The sequence below is a fragment of the Eretmochelys imbricata genome, chromosome 1 (genome assembly GCF_965152235.1).
Source record: "Eretmochelys imbricata isolate rEreImb1 chromosome 1, rEreImb1.hap1, whole genome shotgun sequence".
NCBI lineage: Eukaryota > Metazoa > Chordata > Testudines > Cheloniidae > Eretmochelys > Eretmochelys imbricata.
This window is the reverse complement of record NC_135572.1, coordinates 206,050,841-206,068,305: the sequence shown is the minus strand read 5'-3', so window position 1 is coordinate 206,068,305 and position 17,465 is coordinate 206,050,841. Positions and strand designations below refer to the sequence as shown.

Sequence of the window (17,465 nt, the reverse complement as noted above, 5' to 3'; positions counted from 1 at the left end):
TGACTGGCAGAGGTGCTTCACGTTCAAACCACTTTGAAAATCACAGCCCTTGTCTAGAAAATGACTTTCTAAGGAGCCCAAGGGATCCAACTCTCTTAGGATTCTTTGGAAATCTCAGCCTACATCCCTAGGGCTAAAGGGTTGATAGCAGGAAGCAGAAGGGAATTGAAATTATGGCACTAATGGAGGTTCTGGGGGAACATGAGAGAAGCAGAGAGGAGTCAGGAGGGTAGTGTAGCCTCTGTTTAAAATGAATAGATAGTTCTGTGTTAAACTACAGTGCCCCTAGGGAGTGAGCTCAGCTCTTGTGTTGCTCCAGTCTTAAGATCAACATGCTGAAAGTTACTCTTAGTGATTTTCTTAGATTGGGAGTCTCTAGGAACACACAAAGAATGAGGGCTGTGACCACAAACACAGTCACAAGTAAGGAATCTGGTCGTATTATAAGTTTTACTAAGTAGATGATCAAAGTTACAGTCACAAACAATGATATAAAACCTAAGAAAGCCCCTGCAATAGCTAATGCAGTATTCATACTCACATCCCCAAAGATAGAGTTGAGTCTGATGGCTCTCTCAGCAGGAGGTCATCAACAGAGGAGTGATTCCTGCTACCGTCTTCCCACCCTGTCCGCACCACGGAACCTCTTTTATCCTATTGTTATGACCAGTCCTAATACCTTATGCATATGCATGAAGGTTCTACAACTCTCCTTTTCCTTATCTATACTTACACACTCCAGAAATGCTGGGGCACCCTGCTTGTCAGAGGTGGTTTTCTTATTTCCCCTTATTCTCATTAGCATCTTATTAACATTTGCTTCAACCTGTTTCCGGGGCTACCTGCGATAAGAGCAGAACTTTCCATGATCTTACAATCAGGTGTCTTGTGGTTTAGATGGGCACATTGTGGTCTACTTTTGCAGAACATCAACTGTTGGCACATTCTTTACAGTAATCTTGTAATTTTCCTGGCCCAGGGTTATTCTTACGTCACCCATTTATGCCAAGCCTCCTGAAGCGTAGTGTGGCTAAGCTGAAATCTTACAGGCCTTCTCCTGTAGGCTTTGCATTACAGCCATGCTTTACTTATATACCTAATACACACGTATCACTCCTGAATACTTGTGTGCAGTATTGTTGTAGCAGTGTCGGTCCCAGGATATTAGAGGGGCCAAATAGGTGAAGTAATATCTTTTATTGGACCAGTTTCTGTTGGTGAGAGCATAGGCACCAACTCTTTGGGTGCTCCGGGGCTGGAGCACCCACAGGGAAAAAATGGTAGGTACTGAACACCCATCGGCAACCCCCCTATCAGCACCCCTCTTCCCCACAGCATCTCCCGCCTGCCAGCAGGCCCCCTCAATCAGCACTTCCCCCTCTCTCCCGTGCCTCCCGCCCACTGTGATCAGCTGTTTCACGGCATGCAGGAGGCTCTGAGGGGAAAGGGGGAAGAAGCGAGGGCATGGCGCATTCGGGGGAGGGGGCAGAACAGGGCAGGAAGAGTCAGGGTGGGGGTGAAGTGGGGGGCAGGAAGAGGTGGAGCAGGGTGGGGCCTTGGGAAAAGGGGTGGGGTGGGGGCAGGGCCTGGGGCAAACCAGGGGTCGAGCACCGCCCAGCACACTGTGGGTGAGAGAGACAAGCCTTTGAGCTACACAGAGCTCTTCTTCAGGCCTGGGAAAGGTACACAAAGGCTTTGTCTACAGTGCAACTTTTGTCAGTCGGGGTGTAAAAAGCACCCCCTGACCGACATAAGTTTCATCAACAAAAGCGCTGGTGTGGACAGTACTATGCCAGCAGGAGAGGCTTGCATGCCTCCATAGCTAATGCCGCTCATTGGAGGTGGTAATTATGTCGTCAGGAGAGCTCTCTCCTGCTGGCAAAGAGTGACTACACAGGAGACTTCACGGCGGCACAGCTGCAGCATAGTCTGTAGCGTAGGCATAGACTCAGGGCAGGTCTACACTATGGGGCTAAGTCGACTTAAGTTACGCAACTCCACCTACGTGAATAACACAGCTGGAGTCAATGTAGCTTAGGCTGACTTATTGCGGTGTTGTAACTCCATGCTGGGTCGACAGGAGAAACTCCACGCATCGATCCCCCGGTAAGTGGAGACAAGCCCTCAGTGTCACAAGCTAAATACAAGATGGAACAGATAGTTTAGTATAAATAGTTAGCACATATTTTAAGGGACCTGTAGTGGGGGGGCGGCCCCACTCCTGCAGAACAGGGGTTAAAAGCAGCCCTAGAGAGGGCTGCAGCTGGGAAAAGGAGTGAAAGCAGCTGAGTGAGTAGCTGGTCACGGGTGTGGACAGCCCAATCAGGTGACAGCTGGCCCTATAAAGGGCTGTGAGCCAGGACCTGAGGAATCTCTCCCCAATCCTGGAGGGAGAAGGGCTAGCTGCCTGAGAGGAAGGTACCCGAACTGGAGCAGTACTGGGGAATAGGACAAGGGAACTGGGGAGCTCCAGCCTGGTAAAACCCCAGGCTGCAGGCCTTGATGAAGGCCTACAGGGGTACTGGGGCTGCAGAGATACAGCCTGGGAACAGGCAAAGGCAGCAGTTCCTAACCCCTTGCCAATGATGAGTGGCCATTACAGGCTGCAGGCTGCCCCAGTGAGCAGGAGCTAGCTGATGACTGGCAGTAGCCACTGAGGCAAGGTGGGTTTAGAGGGTTGTGGGTTCCCCTGGGAGAGGAGACCCAGAGTGTGGAGGTCCTGCTGGGGCAGAACCCTGAGGTAGAGGGCACTGGAGTCTGGGAGGGACATGGGGCCAGCGGCAGGTGAGACACTGGCCTGCAGAGGGCCCTCCATATGCTGGAAAAGAGCTAATTCCCAAGATGATCAGCAGGAGGCACTGCACCAGTGAGGCTTTGCTTCGCTATAGGACCATTCAAGGTGAAGTGGCTCATTAACGCCCCATTAGGGAATGGTGGCAGAAGAGTATGGGGCAATAATGTGGCCACTGTGATCAATGTGGTCAACCGGCCACTTCTCTTTGAGCGGTCCCTTAGAATATGTGCTTACTACTTATGCTAAACTCTCTGTTTGATCTTGTATTTAGCTGTTGCTGTGACTGACACAATGAGTACAGTGTCTCAGACCTGAAGAAGAGCACAGTGGAGCTCAAAAGTTTGTCTCTCTCAGGTCCAGTAAAAGATATTACCTCACCCACCTTGTCTCCTAAATACTTGTCAGTCTTAGGCCATGTCTACACTAGAAAATTGTCGATCTAAGTTACACTGGCATATAACTGCAGCCAAGGGTGAAAGTAGGCTGGTACGGTGTACTGGTAAGAAGCCGGTACCGGCTCGTACACAGCCGATGTTAAAGCGCTGTGGAGATTTAAAAGGGCCCAGGGCTCCTGGCCGCTGCCACTGCTACCACAGCATCAGGAGCCCTGGGCCCTTTTAAATCGCTGCTGGAGCCCCGGGTGGTGCGGGCCAGGCAATGCGGATGGGTTGGCTGGGAGAGGCTGACCCCCAGCCCTGCCCTTTCCGTCCAAGGCCCCACCGCTTCTGGGGGCCCAGAGCTGGGCCCCTGTACCGATCAGTGTTTAATATTACTTTCACCCCTGGCTGCAGCAGTAATTAAATTGCTTTTGCGTGTCCATTTTACATGCCTTGTGTTGGTGGTGCACGTCCTCACTTGCACTGATGCAGAAAGCAGTGCGCCATGGATAGCTATCCCACTGTGCAACTCACAACCATCTTGCGCATGGTGTTTTGACAAGGTTTTGCAATGCCTCTTGGGGTCAAATGAGTCACGCTGGGGTGAGTTGTAACATGACTTCAACATTCCATAATTCAGTGTTGTCCATCCAATAATTTCATCTGCATCCCATAATGTTTTGCATCTCTTCAAAAATCCCTGCAAACCTGCATATCCCTCCTCATTGTCTGCCATCGTCTGACAGAAACATGGATCCTTCACAGCTCTGCACTGCTGTGATGCGCACTGCAAGCATGGATCCTGCAATATCTGCCAAGCTGCCAGAGGAGCCATGGGGAACATGTTGATTCCATAAGGCCTGGGTTGCTGTGGGATGTAGAAAGAAACAATTGAGTCATTGGTGGTGTTCACAGAGCGGCTGGAGATGGTGGAGTGCTGGTTCTGGGCCCGAGAACCAAGCACTGAGTAGTGGGAACACATCGTAATGCAGGTTTAGGATGAAGAGCAGCGATTGCAGAACTTTCCGATGTGCAAGGTCACATTCCTGGATCTGTGTGATCAGCTCACCCCAGCCCTCCAGTGCAGGGACACTAGAATAAGATTAGGAGGACTTGTGGCACCCTAGGGACTAACAAATGCATTTGACCATAAGCTTTCGTGAGCTGCAGCTCACTTCATCGGATTGGCACTGATTGGAGAAGTGAGTGGTGATAGCTCTGTGGAAACTTGCAACACCCAATTGCTACTCATGTTTTGGGAATCAATTTGGAGTTGGGAAATCCACCATGGGGGTTGTTGTGATGCAAGTGTGCAGGGTTGTTAATTGCCTCCTGCTACAAAGGACTGTGACTCTGGGCGGTGTGCAGGACATAGTGGATAGTTTTGCAGCAATGGGGTTCCCGACCTGCAGTGGAATGACAGATGGCACACACATCCCTATTTTAGCACCAGACCACCTTGCCACAGAGTATATCAACAGAAAGGGCTACTTTTCTATGGTATTGCAAGCACTGGTGGCTCACCAGGGATGCTTTACCAACATCAGTATGGGCTGGTCAGGGAAGGTGCATGACGCATGCATCTTTAAGAACACAAGGCTGTTCAGAAAGCTGCAAGCAGGGATTTTCTTTCTAGCAGACCTGTGGACTACTACTGGGGATGTTGAAATGCCTTAGGGATCTGGGAGACCCAGCCTACACTTTACTCCCATGGCTCATGAAGCCGTACACCAGCCACCTGGACAGCACCAAGGAGCACTTCAGCGACAGGCTCAGCACACGCAGAATGGCCATTTGAAAGGTCACTGGCGCTGTCTACTCACAAGACTGGATCTCAGTGAAAAAAGTCCCAAAGGTGATAGCTGCCGGCTGTGTCCTGCATATCTGCACAGCAAAAGGAGAAGGTGGAATGATTGTCTGCTAATTTAGAGCAGCTGGATACCAAGGCTACAAAAATTCCTCAACATGAAGCTGTACAGCTCAAGGAGGCTTTGAAAGACCATTTCAATAGTGAGCCACAGTAATGTGTGTTGCTGCAGTGTGCTCTATGTGACATTGCTCTTTTGCACCCCAGTATGAACCTTGTAATGAGTGCTCTGTGAGTGGTAATGTAACATCGCAAATATAACATTGCACCTATTACTATTATCTGTGAATGATGTCAGCTGCAGCCTGCATATGTTGTGAACTCCATAAAGATTAATTAAATTTTCCCCCAAAACAGACTTTGATTCCATACTCATGCAAACAGACACATTTATAACGGAATAAAACTTTTGAAGGGGGGAAAGAACAGTCATTTCCATTTCAGAAACACACACTGACCTGTGAAAGACACCGTTGGTGTATATGTGCAGCTGTGATTGACTGTACTCTCCTCTGGGGGTGGAATGGTAGAGGCAGGCATGCATGGGACTGTTGAACCTGAAGGTCAACAAGAGTCTACAGCATGTTTGCTGCTTGACAAGTGCAAGCATCTCCTGCTGCATATCTCTGTCCTTTTCATGTCCCTTTCTCCTCTCCGCTCTATCCCTGTCCATGCTGTCCATGAGGGTGAGCCTCCAAGCGGTACCAGGTTTACAATGGTGCTAGTGATGCCATGCCCCACACTTGGAAGGGGCCCATAATCCCTCCCCTGACATGTAGAGGGTGAGCCCAGCAGGCGCTGGCCCTTGGGCTGGTGCAGGAGGCCACCCCACAGAGTGCACAGAGCCACCTGCAGGGGGCAGCTCCCCAGCACTGCACCCTGGGCTCGGTGAAGTGGCTGGAGCCGCCGAGGCTTGGAAGCAGGGCAGCCAGGAGGAGCAGCAGCAAGTGTGGCCATGGGGAGGGGACCCCCAGCCTCAGGTGGCTGTGCCCCAACGCATGGTGCTGGGGGTGCTTCACTACTGGGCCCACGTTCCACTCTCCGGGGCATGGCTCCTTTGGGCACTGGGCTCCATTCTGCAGCTGTGGGGCACAGATCGTTGCTCTGTGCCCATCCCTTTGGAGCTGCCACCGTGGCTCAGCCCCCTCCCAGCCTCTGGTGGGGCGGTCATGTCCCCTCCCCCTCATCCTGGGTCCCCTATGCCCTGGGGTGGAGGGATAGCTCAGTGGTTTGAGCATTGCCCTGCTAAACCCAGGGTTGTGAGTTCAGTCCTTGAGGGGGCCATTTAGGGATCTGGGGCACAAATTGGGGATTGGTCCTGCTTTGAGCAGGGGGTTACACTAGATGACCTCCTGAGGTCCCTTCCAATCCTGATATTCTATGATTCTATGCAGCCCCTTTCCCAAATTAGTCTGAGGTGGGCATGGGCTGAGCTCAGGCATCCCCTGTGGCTAGGGATTCCCCACTGCTGAGGTCAGCACTAAGCCCGGACACTTGTCCCAACCCTTTCTGCTGCACTGCCCCTGCCAGTGCTGGCCAGTGTGGAGGTGAGCCTTGGTCCAAGCTGCAGCCAGATGAGGCCTGGCCCGGTTCAGAGAACAGGGGTGGATCGTCGGCAGGGGGTGAATCAGGAGTGGGGTGCCTCATAGCGGTCCATCTGGGATTTTGGGGTGGAGATTGGTTTGGGAATAGAGGTTTGAGAGCCAGGAGCCCTGTTCTGGTAGGCAGTGGGGAGTTTTGGGTCAAGAGGGGTTGGCTCATAGAGGGGTCTGATCCAGTTTGGGCTGGAAGGGGGTCTGGTCCAGTTTGGGGGTTTTGGTCTGTGGAGGGGTCTGGCTCTGGTCCAGTCTGGGGGGGGTCGTTGTGGGGAGGGATGTGGGCCAGGTCCAATTTGAAGGGTTGGCTGAGTCTTTTAGGTGCACAGCTGGTCCTGATCCTAGTCTCTGTACTTCTCTGCCAGCAGGGAAGGACTAGCAAGTAGGGTGACCAGATGTTCCATTTTTAAAGGGACAGTCCCGGTTTTTGGGACTTTTTCTTATATAATGCTATATATATAATACTATATATATATACCTATTATGCTCCACCCACTGTCCTGTTTTTTCACAGTTGCTATTTGGTAACTAGCAAGTCTAGTATGAATAATGGTGCTATAAGTAAAATGTATTAAAGTTTTTCATATTTTGTGTTTTTAAAATGTTTTGAAGAGTTTTAAATCTGCCCCAATTTCATACAAAAATTTAATTCAAGCCCTGGTTGTTCATATGTGAAATGTGAAGGGTGAGATAGTGTGATGGTTCCCTTTTAGTGGGAGCAGCACATGACTGGTGGTTTTGGCCAGCTTTGGCTTTTGTTAGTTGTTTTTACCCACTGTGTTTTATTTTGTATGTTTTCTTTTCTAATTTATTTGTTGTACACGTGTGTGTATTCTTTTGTCCAAAGGCTACCATTGCTGGTACTCTCGGGGCAGCCACCTCCATCTGTAACTTTAACTTGTGAATTTTGTAAATAAAACCTGTGCAGCTGTGTGCTGTGTCAAAAACAACTTCTGTGTCTAGCTCCTGTCTTTTACAATTGTACCCCATGGGGGCCCACAAATGTTTGGCACCAGGCCCACAAAAGGTTAATCTGGCCCTGCCTCTAAGCCTTCTGCTCAGTATTCGAAGCAGTAGAGGCTTGTAGGATCTCTTGGAACATGTCATCTCACGTCCTCTTCCTTCTCCTCCTTATCTCAGAGACTTTGCGGTCAGAAGGGACCATTGTGATCATCTTATCTGGCTGAGCTGCTCTGCTGGTGTGGATGGAGAGACCCCCAGGCCACATTTCCAGCTGCAAAAGATACAAGGCACAGAGGTACTATTGTGAGTGTATTTGTAAGATAAATGGAAATGTGGTACACTGAATTCAGTCCCCTTGACCCACACAAGTTACAAGCACTACATTCTCAGTTCTCCTTGGGATTCATAGGGCATGGCACCAGTCCCAGCCATGGTATCCCGGGAAGGTAGGGGGGGAATTGGGGAAATAAGGGGGCGATGGCTCACAGGCATAAGTATATGTGCATAAATAAGGTCCTGCTTGAATCGCAGGATGGTCTATAAATAATTGTGGCTGAGCAGTGGACAAGATGTGGGAAATCATGGAAAAGTAATGGACCTTTACTAATAATGGTAGTTTAAAAAAGCCGATTTTCAGCTTGAAAAAGAGACGGCTAAGGGGAGATATGATTGAGGTCTATAAAATCATGACTGGTATAAAGAAAGTAGATAAGGACGTGTTGTTTACTACTTCTCATAACACAAGAACTAGGGGTCACCAAATAAAATGAATAAACAGCAGGTTTAAAACAAATAAAAGGAAGTATTTCTTCCCACAACGCACAGTCAGCCTATGGAACTCCTTGCCAGAGAATGTTGTGAAGGCTAAGACCATAACAGGATCCAAAAGAGAACTATGTAAATTCATGGAGGATAGGTCCATCAATGGCTATTAGCCAGGATGGGCAGGAATGGGGTCCCTAGCCTCTGTTTGCCAGAATGAGCAAACAGGGGATGGATCACTTTTTCATTACCTGTTCTGTTCATTCCCTCTGGGGCACCTGGCATTGGCCACTGTCAGTAGACAGGATACTGGGCTAGATGGACCCTTGGTCTGACCCAGTAGGGCCATTCTTATGTTCTTATTTCTTGAAGAAAAATTTTCTGGAATGATATAAACACTCAAGTATTATGTTATGCCTGCTAATTTTTTTGATAACCACACATTTTTCTGCAACTATATTTTATTTTTTAAAAAGTGACTGGTACAATATACAATTCAGGAGATTAAAAGTCTTAACACAACTGCTGGAGAAACAAGTCCAGTCACTTTAGCCTTTTACATTTTACAGGCATTGAATATTGGTGCGGTACACCTTGCTACAGGGGGTCTCCTTCACGCCCTGTCTTTGCATTGTGAAGACTTGTCTCTACTGAGATACTGCACACTTGGCATCCACAGAATTAGGCAAGATTGATAATGATCGCTTTGCTGTCCCTGCTAACTCTAGAAAATGCTGTAGAACTTTAGGTGAATCCCAAAACAAGATCATTTCATTCACATTCACTTGCAAAACATTTGTATGGGGAAAGCTGTGCTGTAGCTTCATGGCCAAACCTAGGGATTGCCTCCAGAAGGAGTGCCTGCTCTGATAACGACAAGTTTCAGAGTAGCAGCCGTGTTAGTCTGTATTCGCAAAAAGAAAAGGAGGACTTGTGGCACCTTAGAGACTAACCAATTTATTTGAGCATGAGCTTTCGTGAGCTACAGCTCACTTCATCAGATGCATACCGTGGAAACTGCAGCAGACTTTATGTCTCTAAGGTGCCACAAGGACTCCTTTTCTTTTTGCTCTGATAACGTGTTCACTTGTTTCACATCAAATACCTGAACTGCTTTCATCAATGCCAGTCCAGGCTGCGTGAACCTTGAACCTTGTTAAGCAGGTCTGGCAACACTTTCCTCAGTAGTAGTCTTTCAGTTTGTTTGCTGTTTTCTTGAACACTCCTTGTAAAAACACATTCCGCTCTGCATCTTCGCTGTGCTTTTCCTTTGCATTGGAGTCTGCCCAGTGTGTCAAATCCATACAGTGTTGCACAATTGATGGACAGAAATAGAACATATCTCAAAAGATTTGGTGGTTTTCACCAATGGTTTGGCATTCCAAAATTAACTATAGCAAGTTCACGGTGTTTAAAAGCGAGATCAGGCTGTCCATTATTTGAGTATCAGGTGAAATCGCCATTTCACTTTCAACAAACTCGCCGTAGTCACTTACATGCTCAGCACAGTAAAGAACTACTTCAAAGCACGAATTCCATTGTGTCACTACTGGTTCTGGAAAGAGAGGCACTTGGTCAGGAGGATTAAGCTGTTTTTTTCCTGCAAAGGAAGTCTGGAAACACAGTTTGCGAGCTGTGCAGTGTTTAAACATTTTTTTTTTTAGCAGCAGTGAATTTCTTGACTTCAGAAAAATGAATGCACCACTGATTGCTGCCAGAATTACAATATGCTCATTGCACTTTACATGCATTGAATTAGGAAGAAGCCCCTGTAGAACCTGATTATATGCTCGAGTGCAGTATGTTGCATTGTCTGTCATGTCCCGTACATCTTATTAAAGTCTATATCAAAATTGGTCAGGAACTTGCCGGCCAATGGGAGCTGCGGAGCCGGTGCTCGGGGCAGGGGTAGTGTGTGGAGCCCCCATGGCGGCCCCTGAGCCGGAAGGACATGCCGGCTTCTTCCCGGGAGCCGCGCGGAGCCAGGCAGGGAGCCTGCCAGCCCCGCTGCACCACCGCTGCCAAGCAGACTTTTAGCAGCCTGGTCGGCGGTGCTGACTGGAGCCACCAGGGTCCCTTTTTGACAGTTTTCAGAGTAACAGCCGTGTTAGTCTGTATTCGCAAAAAGTACTTGTGGCACCTTAGAGACTAACCAATTTAACTGAACATAAGCTTTCGTGAGCTACAGCTCACTTCATCGGATGCATCGGATGGAAAGCTTATGCTCAAATAAATTGGTTAGTCTCTAAGGTGCCACAAGTCCTCCTTTTCTTTTTTTGACAGCGTGTCCAGTCGGAAACCAGACACCTGGCAACCCCACCCAGCTCCAGCGTGGCCAAGGGGCAGGGCCTGGGGAAAGGAGGAGCGGGGCCCCCCAGCTCTACCCAGGCGGCTCCCGCAGAGACCTCGGGTTAATCCGCCACTGGGAAGAGGGCTGCAGCGAGGGTAGAGGGTTGATGGAGACGGGGGGCTATGGGAGAGGCAGAGGGATGGAGGGGTGTACGGGCCAGGAGGGGGGGGGTGATGAGGGCGATGGGGGAAGGGAGGGGGTGTGGGTTGGCGGGAGGGGGCTGGCGGAGCCGAGGGGGGCTGGGGACGGGCGCGGTGAGGAGCCAGGCGCCGACAGGAGGCGGGCTGGCTTGGAGGCGGTGCCAGGGACGCTGCAGCGCAGTAGGGGCCGGACCACGATTTAGTTTCAGTTTCGGTCTGGGGGCGGCGGCCCCGGAGCAGAGTGGAGCGAACCCGCCGGGCCCGCGCAGCCCGGTCCGGCCCCGCGAGCCGACATGGGGCCCGCCGGCCGCCTCTCCGCGCTCGGGCTGCTGCTGCTGAGCGCCCTGCTGGGTAAGGGCGGCTGCCGCCTCCCTCCCTTCCCGCCTCGCCGCCGGGACCGCGTGCGAGAAGCTCCCCGCCGTCCCGGGGCCCCGACCCGCACCTCCGCTGCGCAGAGGGGGTGGCGTTGCCCCGCGGTCCGGGCCGTGCCTGGGCTTCACTGGGGCGGGAAGGGCGAGGGAACTGGAAGGGCTGAGGCTGGGTCCCGGGGGAGCGAGACCGGGAAGCCACGGGGCGGGGCTGGCCGGCCCCGACTAGTGGGGGCGGGCGGAGGGTTCTTCCTGGGATTGTTTGTTATAAAAAGCCTTTTCCCAACCCGGAAAAGTTGTTTTCAGTCTGAATGAAAGTGAAGGGTCTGGGCCAGCTCCCCCTGCAATTACAGGGACAGCGGGGACGCGCCCAGAAAAAGGGAGGGTGGAAATAGCTTCTTCCTTCTTCCTAGCTGCTCCCTGCTCATGCCAGTGTCTTATCTGGGGCCAGTGGTGCAGACGCACAAAAAGTTTATGGTTGTGGATGCTTGCCAGCCCCACAGAGGTGACACAATTGTGAGCTGAAGTCTGTTCCTCTTTGTGTCTCAGGAACAGAATTGTTTGCTAAGAGCTCAAACCTCCAATTAGGGTGACCAGATGAAACGGACAAAATATCGGGACACATGCGGGAAGCAAAAAAACCCCAAAAACCTGCCGGAGCGGCCAAAGCTACAATATTGGGACAAATGGTGTCCCGACCGTGCATCGGTTGGGACGCGGGACAAAGAACTAAAAATCAGGACAGTCCTGATTTTATCAGGACTTCTGGTCACCCTACCTGCAATTGCCTTGACGTGGGCAAACCCAGGCAAAACGTCCCTGGGTCTCAGTGTGGGTGTGTGTCCACATGGAGTCATTTGCAGAATGAAGGCCTAGGTCAGGGTAGTCAATTATTTTCTGTCAGGGTCCAAGTTTCTTGGCCAAGGTATAGTCAAGGTCCAGACTCCAGAGAAAGTAGTAATAATAGGATTTCAGGGTCTGTTCAAAAGCATCTGGTGGTCTGGATTTGGCCCATTGTCTGCTGATTGACTATCGCAGCCTAGGTTTCTATCATTTACACCTCTGTAAACCCACTGAGGAAAATGGAATTACACAGATATTGTTAAGGGCCTATCTTGGCTCAGAGAATTTTTAGTGCTGGTGATGATGCATGTGGCAGAAAGAATCCATCTGGGGTTTTGCAGGGCTGACCATCAGAAAAATAATAATAATTTGACCTGTAAACTGAGCACATTTAATCTGGAATCACTGAGGCCTGGTCTACACATAAAATGTAGGTTGACCAGGGCTGGATTGCCAATTAGGAACATTAGGCACATGCCTAGGAATGCCGTTCTAGGGGTACCTTACCTTTTTGGTGACCAGGCAGCAAATGTGAAAAATTAGGACGGGGTGGGGAGTAATAGGGGCCTATAAGAAAAAGACCCAAAAATCGGGACTGTCCCTATAAAATCAGGACATCTGGTCATCCTACTTCTCTAAAACTGTGTGCAACACAAAGATCAGCTGTAGGCATCAGGGTGCTATAGATGCTGTGCCTACCGGCGTGTAAGGTGTAAATCTGGCCCTGAGGTGGACCTAGCTATGTTGCTCAAGACTAAAAAATTTCACTCTCTGAGCACAGTAGTTAGGTCACGGGCAGGCAAACTTTTTGGCCTGAGGGCCCCATCGGGTTTCTGAAATTGTATGGAGGACCGGTTAGGGGAGGCACGCCTCCCCAAACAGCCGGGCATGGCCTGGCTCCCACCCTCATCCAACCCTCCTGCTTCTCGCCCCCTGACAGCCCCCCTGGGACTCCTGCCCCATCCAAACTCCCCTGTTTCCTGACGGCTCCCCGAGGACTCCTGCCCCATACATACACCTCCCTCCCCTCTCTCGGTCCCTTGACCGCCCACCCCTAACTGCCCCCCGCTGCCCCATCCAACCCCCCCTTCTTCCTAACTGCCCCCCTGAGACCCCTGCCCCATCCAACCACCCCTTTTCTTTGACTGTCCCTGGACCCCTTGCCCCTAACTGCCCCCTACCACCCCATTCAACCCCCCCTCTCCTCCCTGACTGCCCCCCCCCCAGGACCCCTGCCCCATCCACCCCCTCGCTCCCTGTCCCCTGATCACTCCCTGCCGCCCCATCCAACCCCTCCTCTCCTTCCTCACTACCCCCCTGGGACCTCTTTTCCCATTCAACCCCTACTCCCTGCCCTCTGACCACCCCGACCCCTATCCATGCCCCTGACCACCCCCCCCCCAACTGCTCTGCCCTCTATCCAATCCCCCTCTTGCTCCCTGTCCCCTTACTGCACTGCCTGGAGGACCGGTGCCTGGCAGTGTGGCTGCACCAGGACAGGCAGCCGCGCCGCACAGCATAGAACACTGGGTCAGGCCAGGCTCTGCTGCCTGGCCGTCCAGAGCATTGCGCTGCGCTGGGGAGGGGGGACAGCCTCCCAGGCCAGGAGCTCAGGGGCCGGGCAGGATGGTCCCGTGGGCCGTAGTTTGCCCACCTCTGAGCTAGGTTGACCTAACTCCTAGTGAAGACACGGCTAGGTTAACGGAAAGCTGCTTTCTATATTACCTACATTGATGAGAAAACCCCTTCCGTTGATGTAGGGAGCATCTACACTACAGTACTGCAGCTGTGCTGCTGTCGTGTAGATTTACCCTGAGACACAACAGGACCCCAGGATGTGAATATTTCAGAGCCACTTTTCAGATCAGAAACGCACTTTAAATAATTGCACAGGTTTATAAGATTTTGGGCTTTTTCCAACAGAAGAAATACATTGGTGCTGCAGGAAAGCATCAGAAACACGTGGTGATATCACAGATCTTATGATTAAATATAGTGATGTCTCATAAATGATCAGTATGAGGTAATGTGGTGGTGTTCATTCACATCCAGCCCTCCCCCAATTGCGTTCAGGACAGCAAAAATATCCTTGTTGTTTGCAAATTGGATACAATTAACTTAGGCTTGAATAGAGACTGGGAGTGGCTAAGTCATTATGCAAGGTAACCTGTTTCCCCTTGTGCTGGAAATGGCCCACCTTGATTATCATACACATTGTAAGGAGAGTGATCACTTTAGATAAGCTATTACCAGCAGGAGAGTGGGGTGGTGGGAGAGAAAACCTTTTGAAGTGATAAACACCCATTTTTTCATGGTCTGTATGTATAAAAACATCCTCACTGCATTTTCCACTTTTATGCATCCGATGAAGTGAGCTGTAGCTCATGAAAGCTTATGTCAAATAAATTGGTTAGTCTCTAAGTTGCCACAAGTACTCCTTTTCTTTTTGTGAATACAGACTAACATGGCTCTGCTCTGAAACTTGTTGTGTACTTTACATTTTGTCTGTCAATAACTCTGGGGAAGTGTTGAGCTTCACTGCCTTTTGTTGATAGAAATTCTAGACATATTTGGCATTTCTTAATCAGAGTGGGATGAAGATACTGAATGTGACAGAATTATTCCTGGCTGCTTGATACCAGCATTTCCAGGATGGCCCCACAAAATTGGAGGCAGAGGGCAACCTTGCATGGTTTCTTTTAGGAACAGGTGAAATTTTGTTGTGATCATAGTAGCATTGCAGAGGCTGGCAAACTATACTTCATGCCTTCTATGGCACTGGCTCATTGGCTTTGGTTAGATTTGGTTATTGATAAAATGGTGAATGTTTTGTATTTTGGGTTTTTACTTTTCTTTAAAAAACAAAAATTATCAGTCACGAGTTCTGTCTGGTTTACCTACTTTAAAGTAAGATTTGGAATTTTGGCAGGTGCTTAAATAACTAGTAATATTTCTCATGAAATATCAGATAGGTGACATTTTCCTCCCTCTGCCTGGAGAGAGAACTCCTAAGGATAAGGAATATATATCAGGTGCCTCTCAGCCTTTAACACTAATCAAGTAGAAACCTATCTGTACTGAAAATTACCCATTTGAAAATCATTCATCAGATGATAAGAAAAGGGATCATTGCTATCAGAACATTAAGCTCATTTGACCAGAATGGATGTTTTGAAACGTGAATTCTGATTCATGATTTGTATTAATTTAATTATTTTCACATAGGAGACTTGCTTGTGACTTTTTCTGTTTAATTGGGAGTTTGCTGAGTATATAGAACGGGATATAAGAACAAAGTTACTTTTTGTTATGTTGTCTTTGCTCTGTTGCTAACTGTTTCAAACCATCCCTTGAGATGTAACCATCCCTTACATTCCCCGGGCTCTCTAATTGCAGGGTCAGGATCTTGGTGTCTGCTTGATTTTCAGCAGTTTTTTTGGGCAATGATGTAGATCTGGATGTGTGTCAGTATCATAAATGATATTGCAGTATCATATTGGTTTCAGTTATTCACTTTGAAAGATAGCAAATTATCTGAATAAGTGAATATTAATTAAAATAAATTGCTGTGGCACCTACATGCCAACCAGGTCAGGGCCCCATTGTGCTAGACCCTGAAGAAACATATAGCAAAGGCCATTCTGTGCCCCAGAGAGCTTACATTTTAAAAGAGCACATAACAGGTGGATGAGGCAAATAAGGGGATCAGGGTGGTGGGCAACAGGGTAACAAAAATAGTAGGGTGGGCACAATTCTTAGCTAATCACGAACTGCAATCGCAACTCACCAGCTGCCACCTCTATGGCCCCCCACACCATAGTATCTAAGTGCCTCTCCTTTAAAGGAATTTAAAGCCATACTATATCTGCTTTGTCTTCCTGAGTCTGTCTATTTTTGTCCCCTGCCCTTGCAGTGTTTGTCCAAAATGGCACTGATGATGAAAGTGGCAAGGTGATAATGCTCTAGAAATGCCAAGTGTACACAGTAGAGGCACACTGGCATTTCTAGAGCAAATAAGGCTCTGTTCTTGCCACTTGTTCATCTACAGAGCTTCGCATGCTCTCAGAACCCCACTGAATACATTTTACTCTGCATGGGTGCAAGAGTCTGTCCATGTGAAACAAGTTGCAGGATCAGGGCTCAAATGAGTATACCAAGAGTGAAATCCTGGCTTTATTGAAGTCTCCCATTGACTTCAGCAGGGCCAGAGTTTCATGCCAAGATCACAGAGGAGAAGTAAATAGATATGTTGAAGTAGTAATGTTTTCACACACTCACACTGCGACATGTGGACACATTGGCTGGTGGATGCGCTCTCAAGAGTTAGGAAACTTTTTTATTGTTCCTGGACTATTTTACCTGTCTTTTACCTGACATTTAAAAATCTTACTCTTTTCCTAAACTCATTTGACTTTTGCTATATTTCCTCAGTACTTAGGTTGCGGGAGGGAGGGTTTCCTTTTGTTTCTCCTTCAGTTTGGAGAAGAGGAGATGTGAATGTTCTTAACATCGACGCAGCCTGTATGAAATAGAGAGGTACTTTATTCTGTGTTGATAAGTGGACAGAAGGATAGTGGTGGGCATCTCTTCTGGTAGAGCAAACACTTTCTTTCCCCTCAATTTAAAGGGGACCTGAAAAAAAAAATATTTGTCTTCTGCCCTCCTTTTGTTTTTTCATGATAGGTAAGGAAAACCTGATAATTTTTTAAACAAAACATCCAGTTTTGTTTTTTTTTAAATTCTGCTGGCTTTTAACTTACAAATATGAGGAACATCTGGTCTTTGATTTTGTTGGATGTTTCCCTGGGTGACTCAGCTCTATTGGGAGTTGTTTCCATTTTTAACTGTAGAGGCAGGAAAATTGACTCTTTATTAAAAAGATATTTTCTTCTAACTGAATTAAATAGGTGCTAACAAAACCAAAGAGTTTTAAACAGTCTGAATGAAAATTCCTTTCCCTCTCAATTATTCAGGTTTCATTGCTTCATATCTATGACGAAGTCATCCTATATAACCATCAATTCTCCATTGAGTTGTCCAGGATAAACAGGGTAGACAAGACCTGAATTTCTAATGTAAAAAATGTAGGCAAAAACCCCTAAACAAACCAAACAAACACCTTTACAGCCTTTCTTTATAGATAAAAAATCCTTTTTTCCCCCTTTGCTGGATGACAAGAGAGGGAAAAAAACCTAATTTGGTTAATATGTCTATTGTCAAACTAACCCAGCCTTTCTGGAGTAAGTTGCTATGCGCCAAATTCTTCTGTGAGCTGCACAAACAGCTCTTTGGCCCCAGTGGTTCACAGCTCTTTGCCACAAAAGCCTCGCTTTGGCCACTTGATAGGGGAGTTGCTATCTTGTGCAGTAGCTACACTGCATTTTGGAGTGAGCAGGAGCAAGCCTC

At 48.7% G+C, this 17,465-nt stretch overlaps 1 protein-coding gene across 2 annotated transcripts in view; it reads left to right on the top strand.

The window, feature by feature from the left end:
- Positions 1 to 11,062: 11,062 nt before the first annotated feature.
- CD58 (CD58 molecule) overlaps positions 11,063 to 17,465 on the top strand; it is a 42,915-nt gene continuing 36,512 nt past the window's right edge. For both annotated transcript variants that reach the window (XM_077822779.1, XM_077822770.1), the window contains exon 1: positions 11,063 to 11,199. In XM_077822779.1, coding sequence (XP_077678905.1) covers positions 11,142 to 11,199 — 58 coding nt within the window. In that variant the 5' untranslated portion in view covers positions 11,063 to 11,141. The remainder of the gene's footprint in view (positions 11,200 to 17,465) is intronic.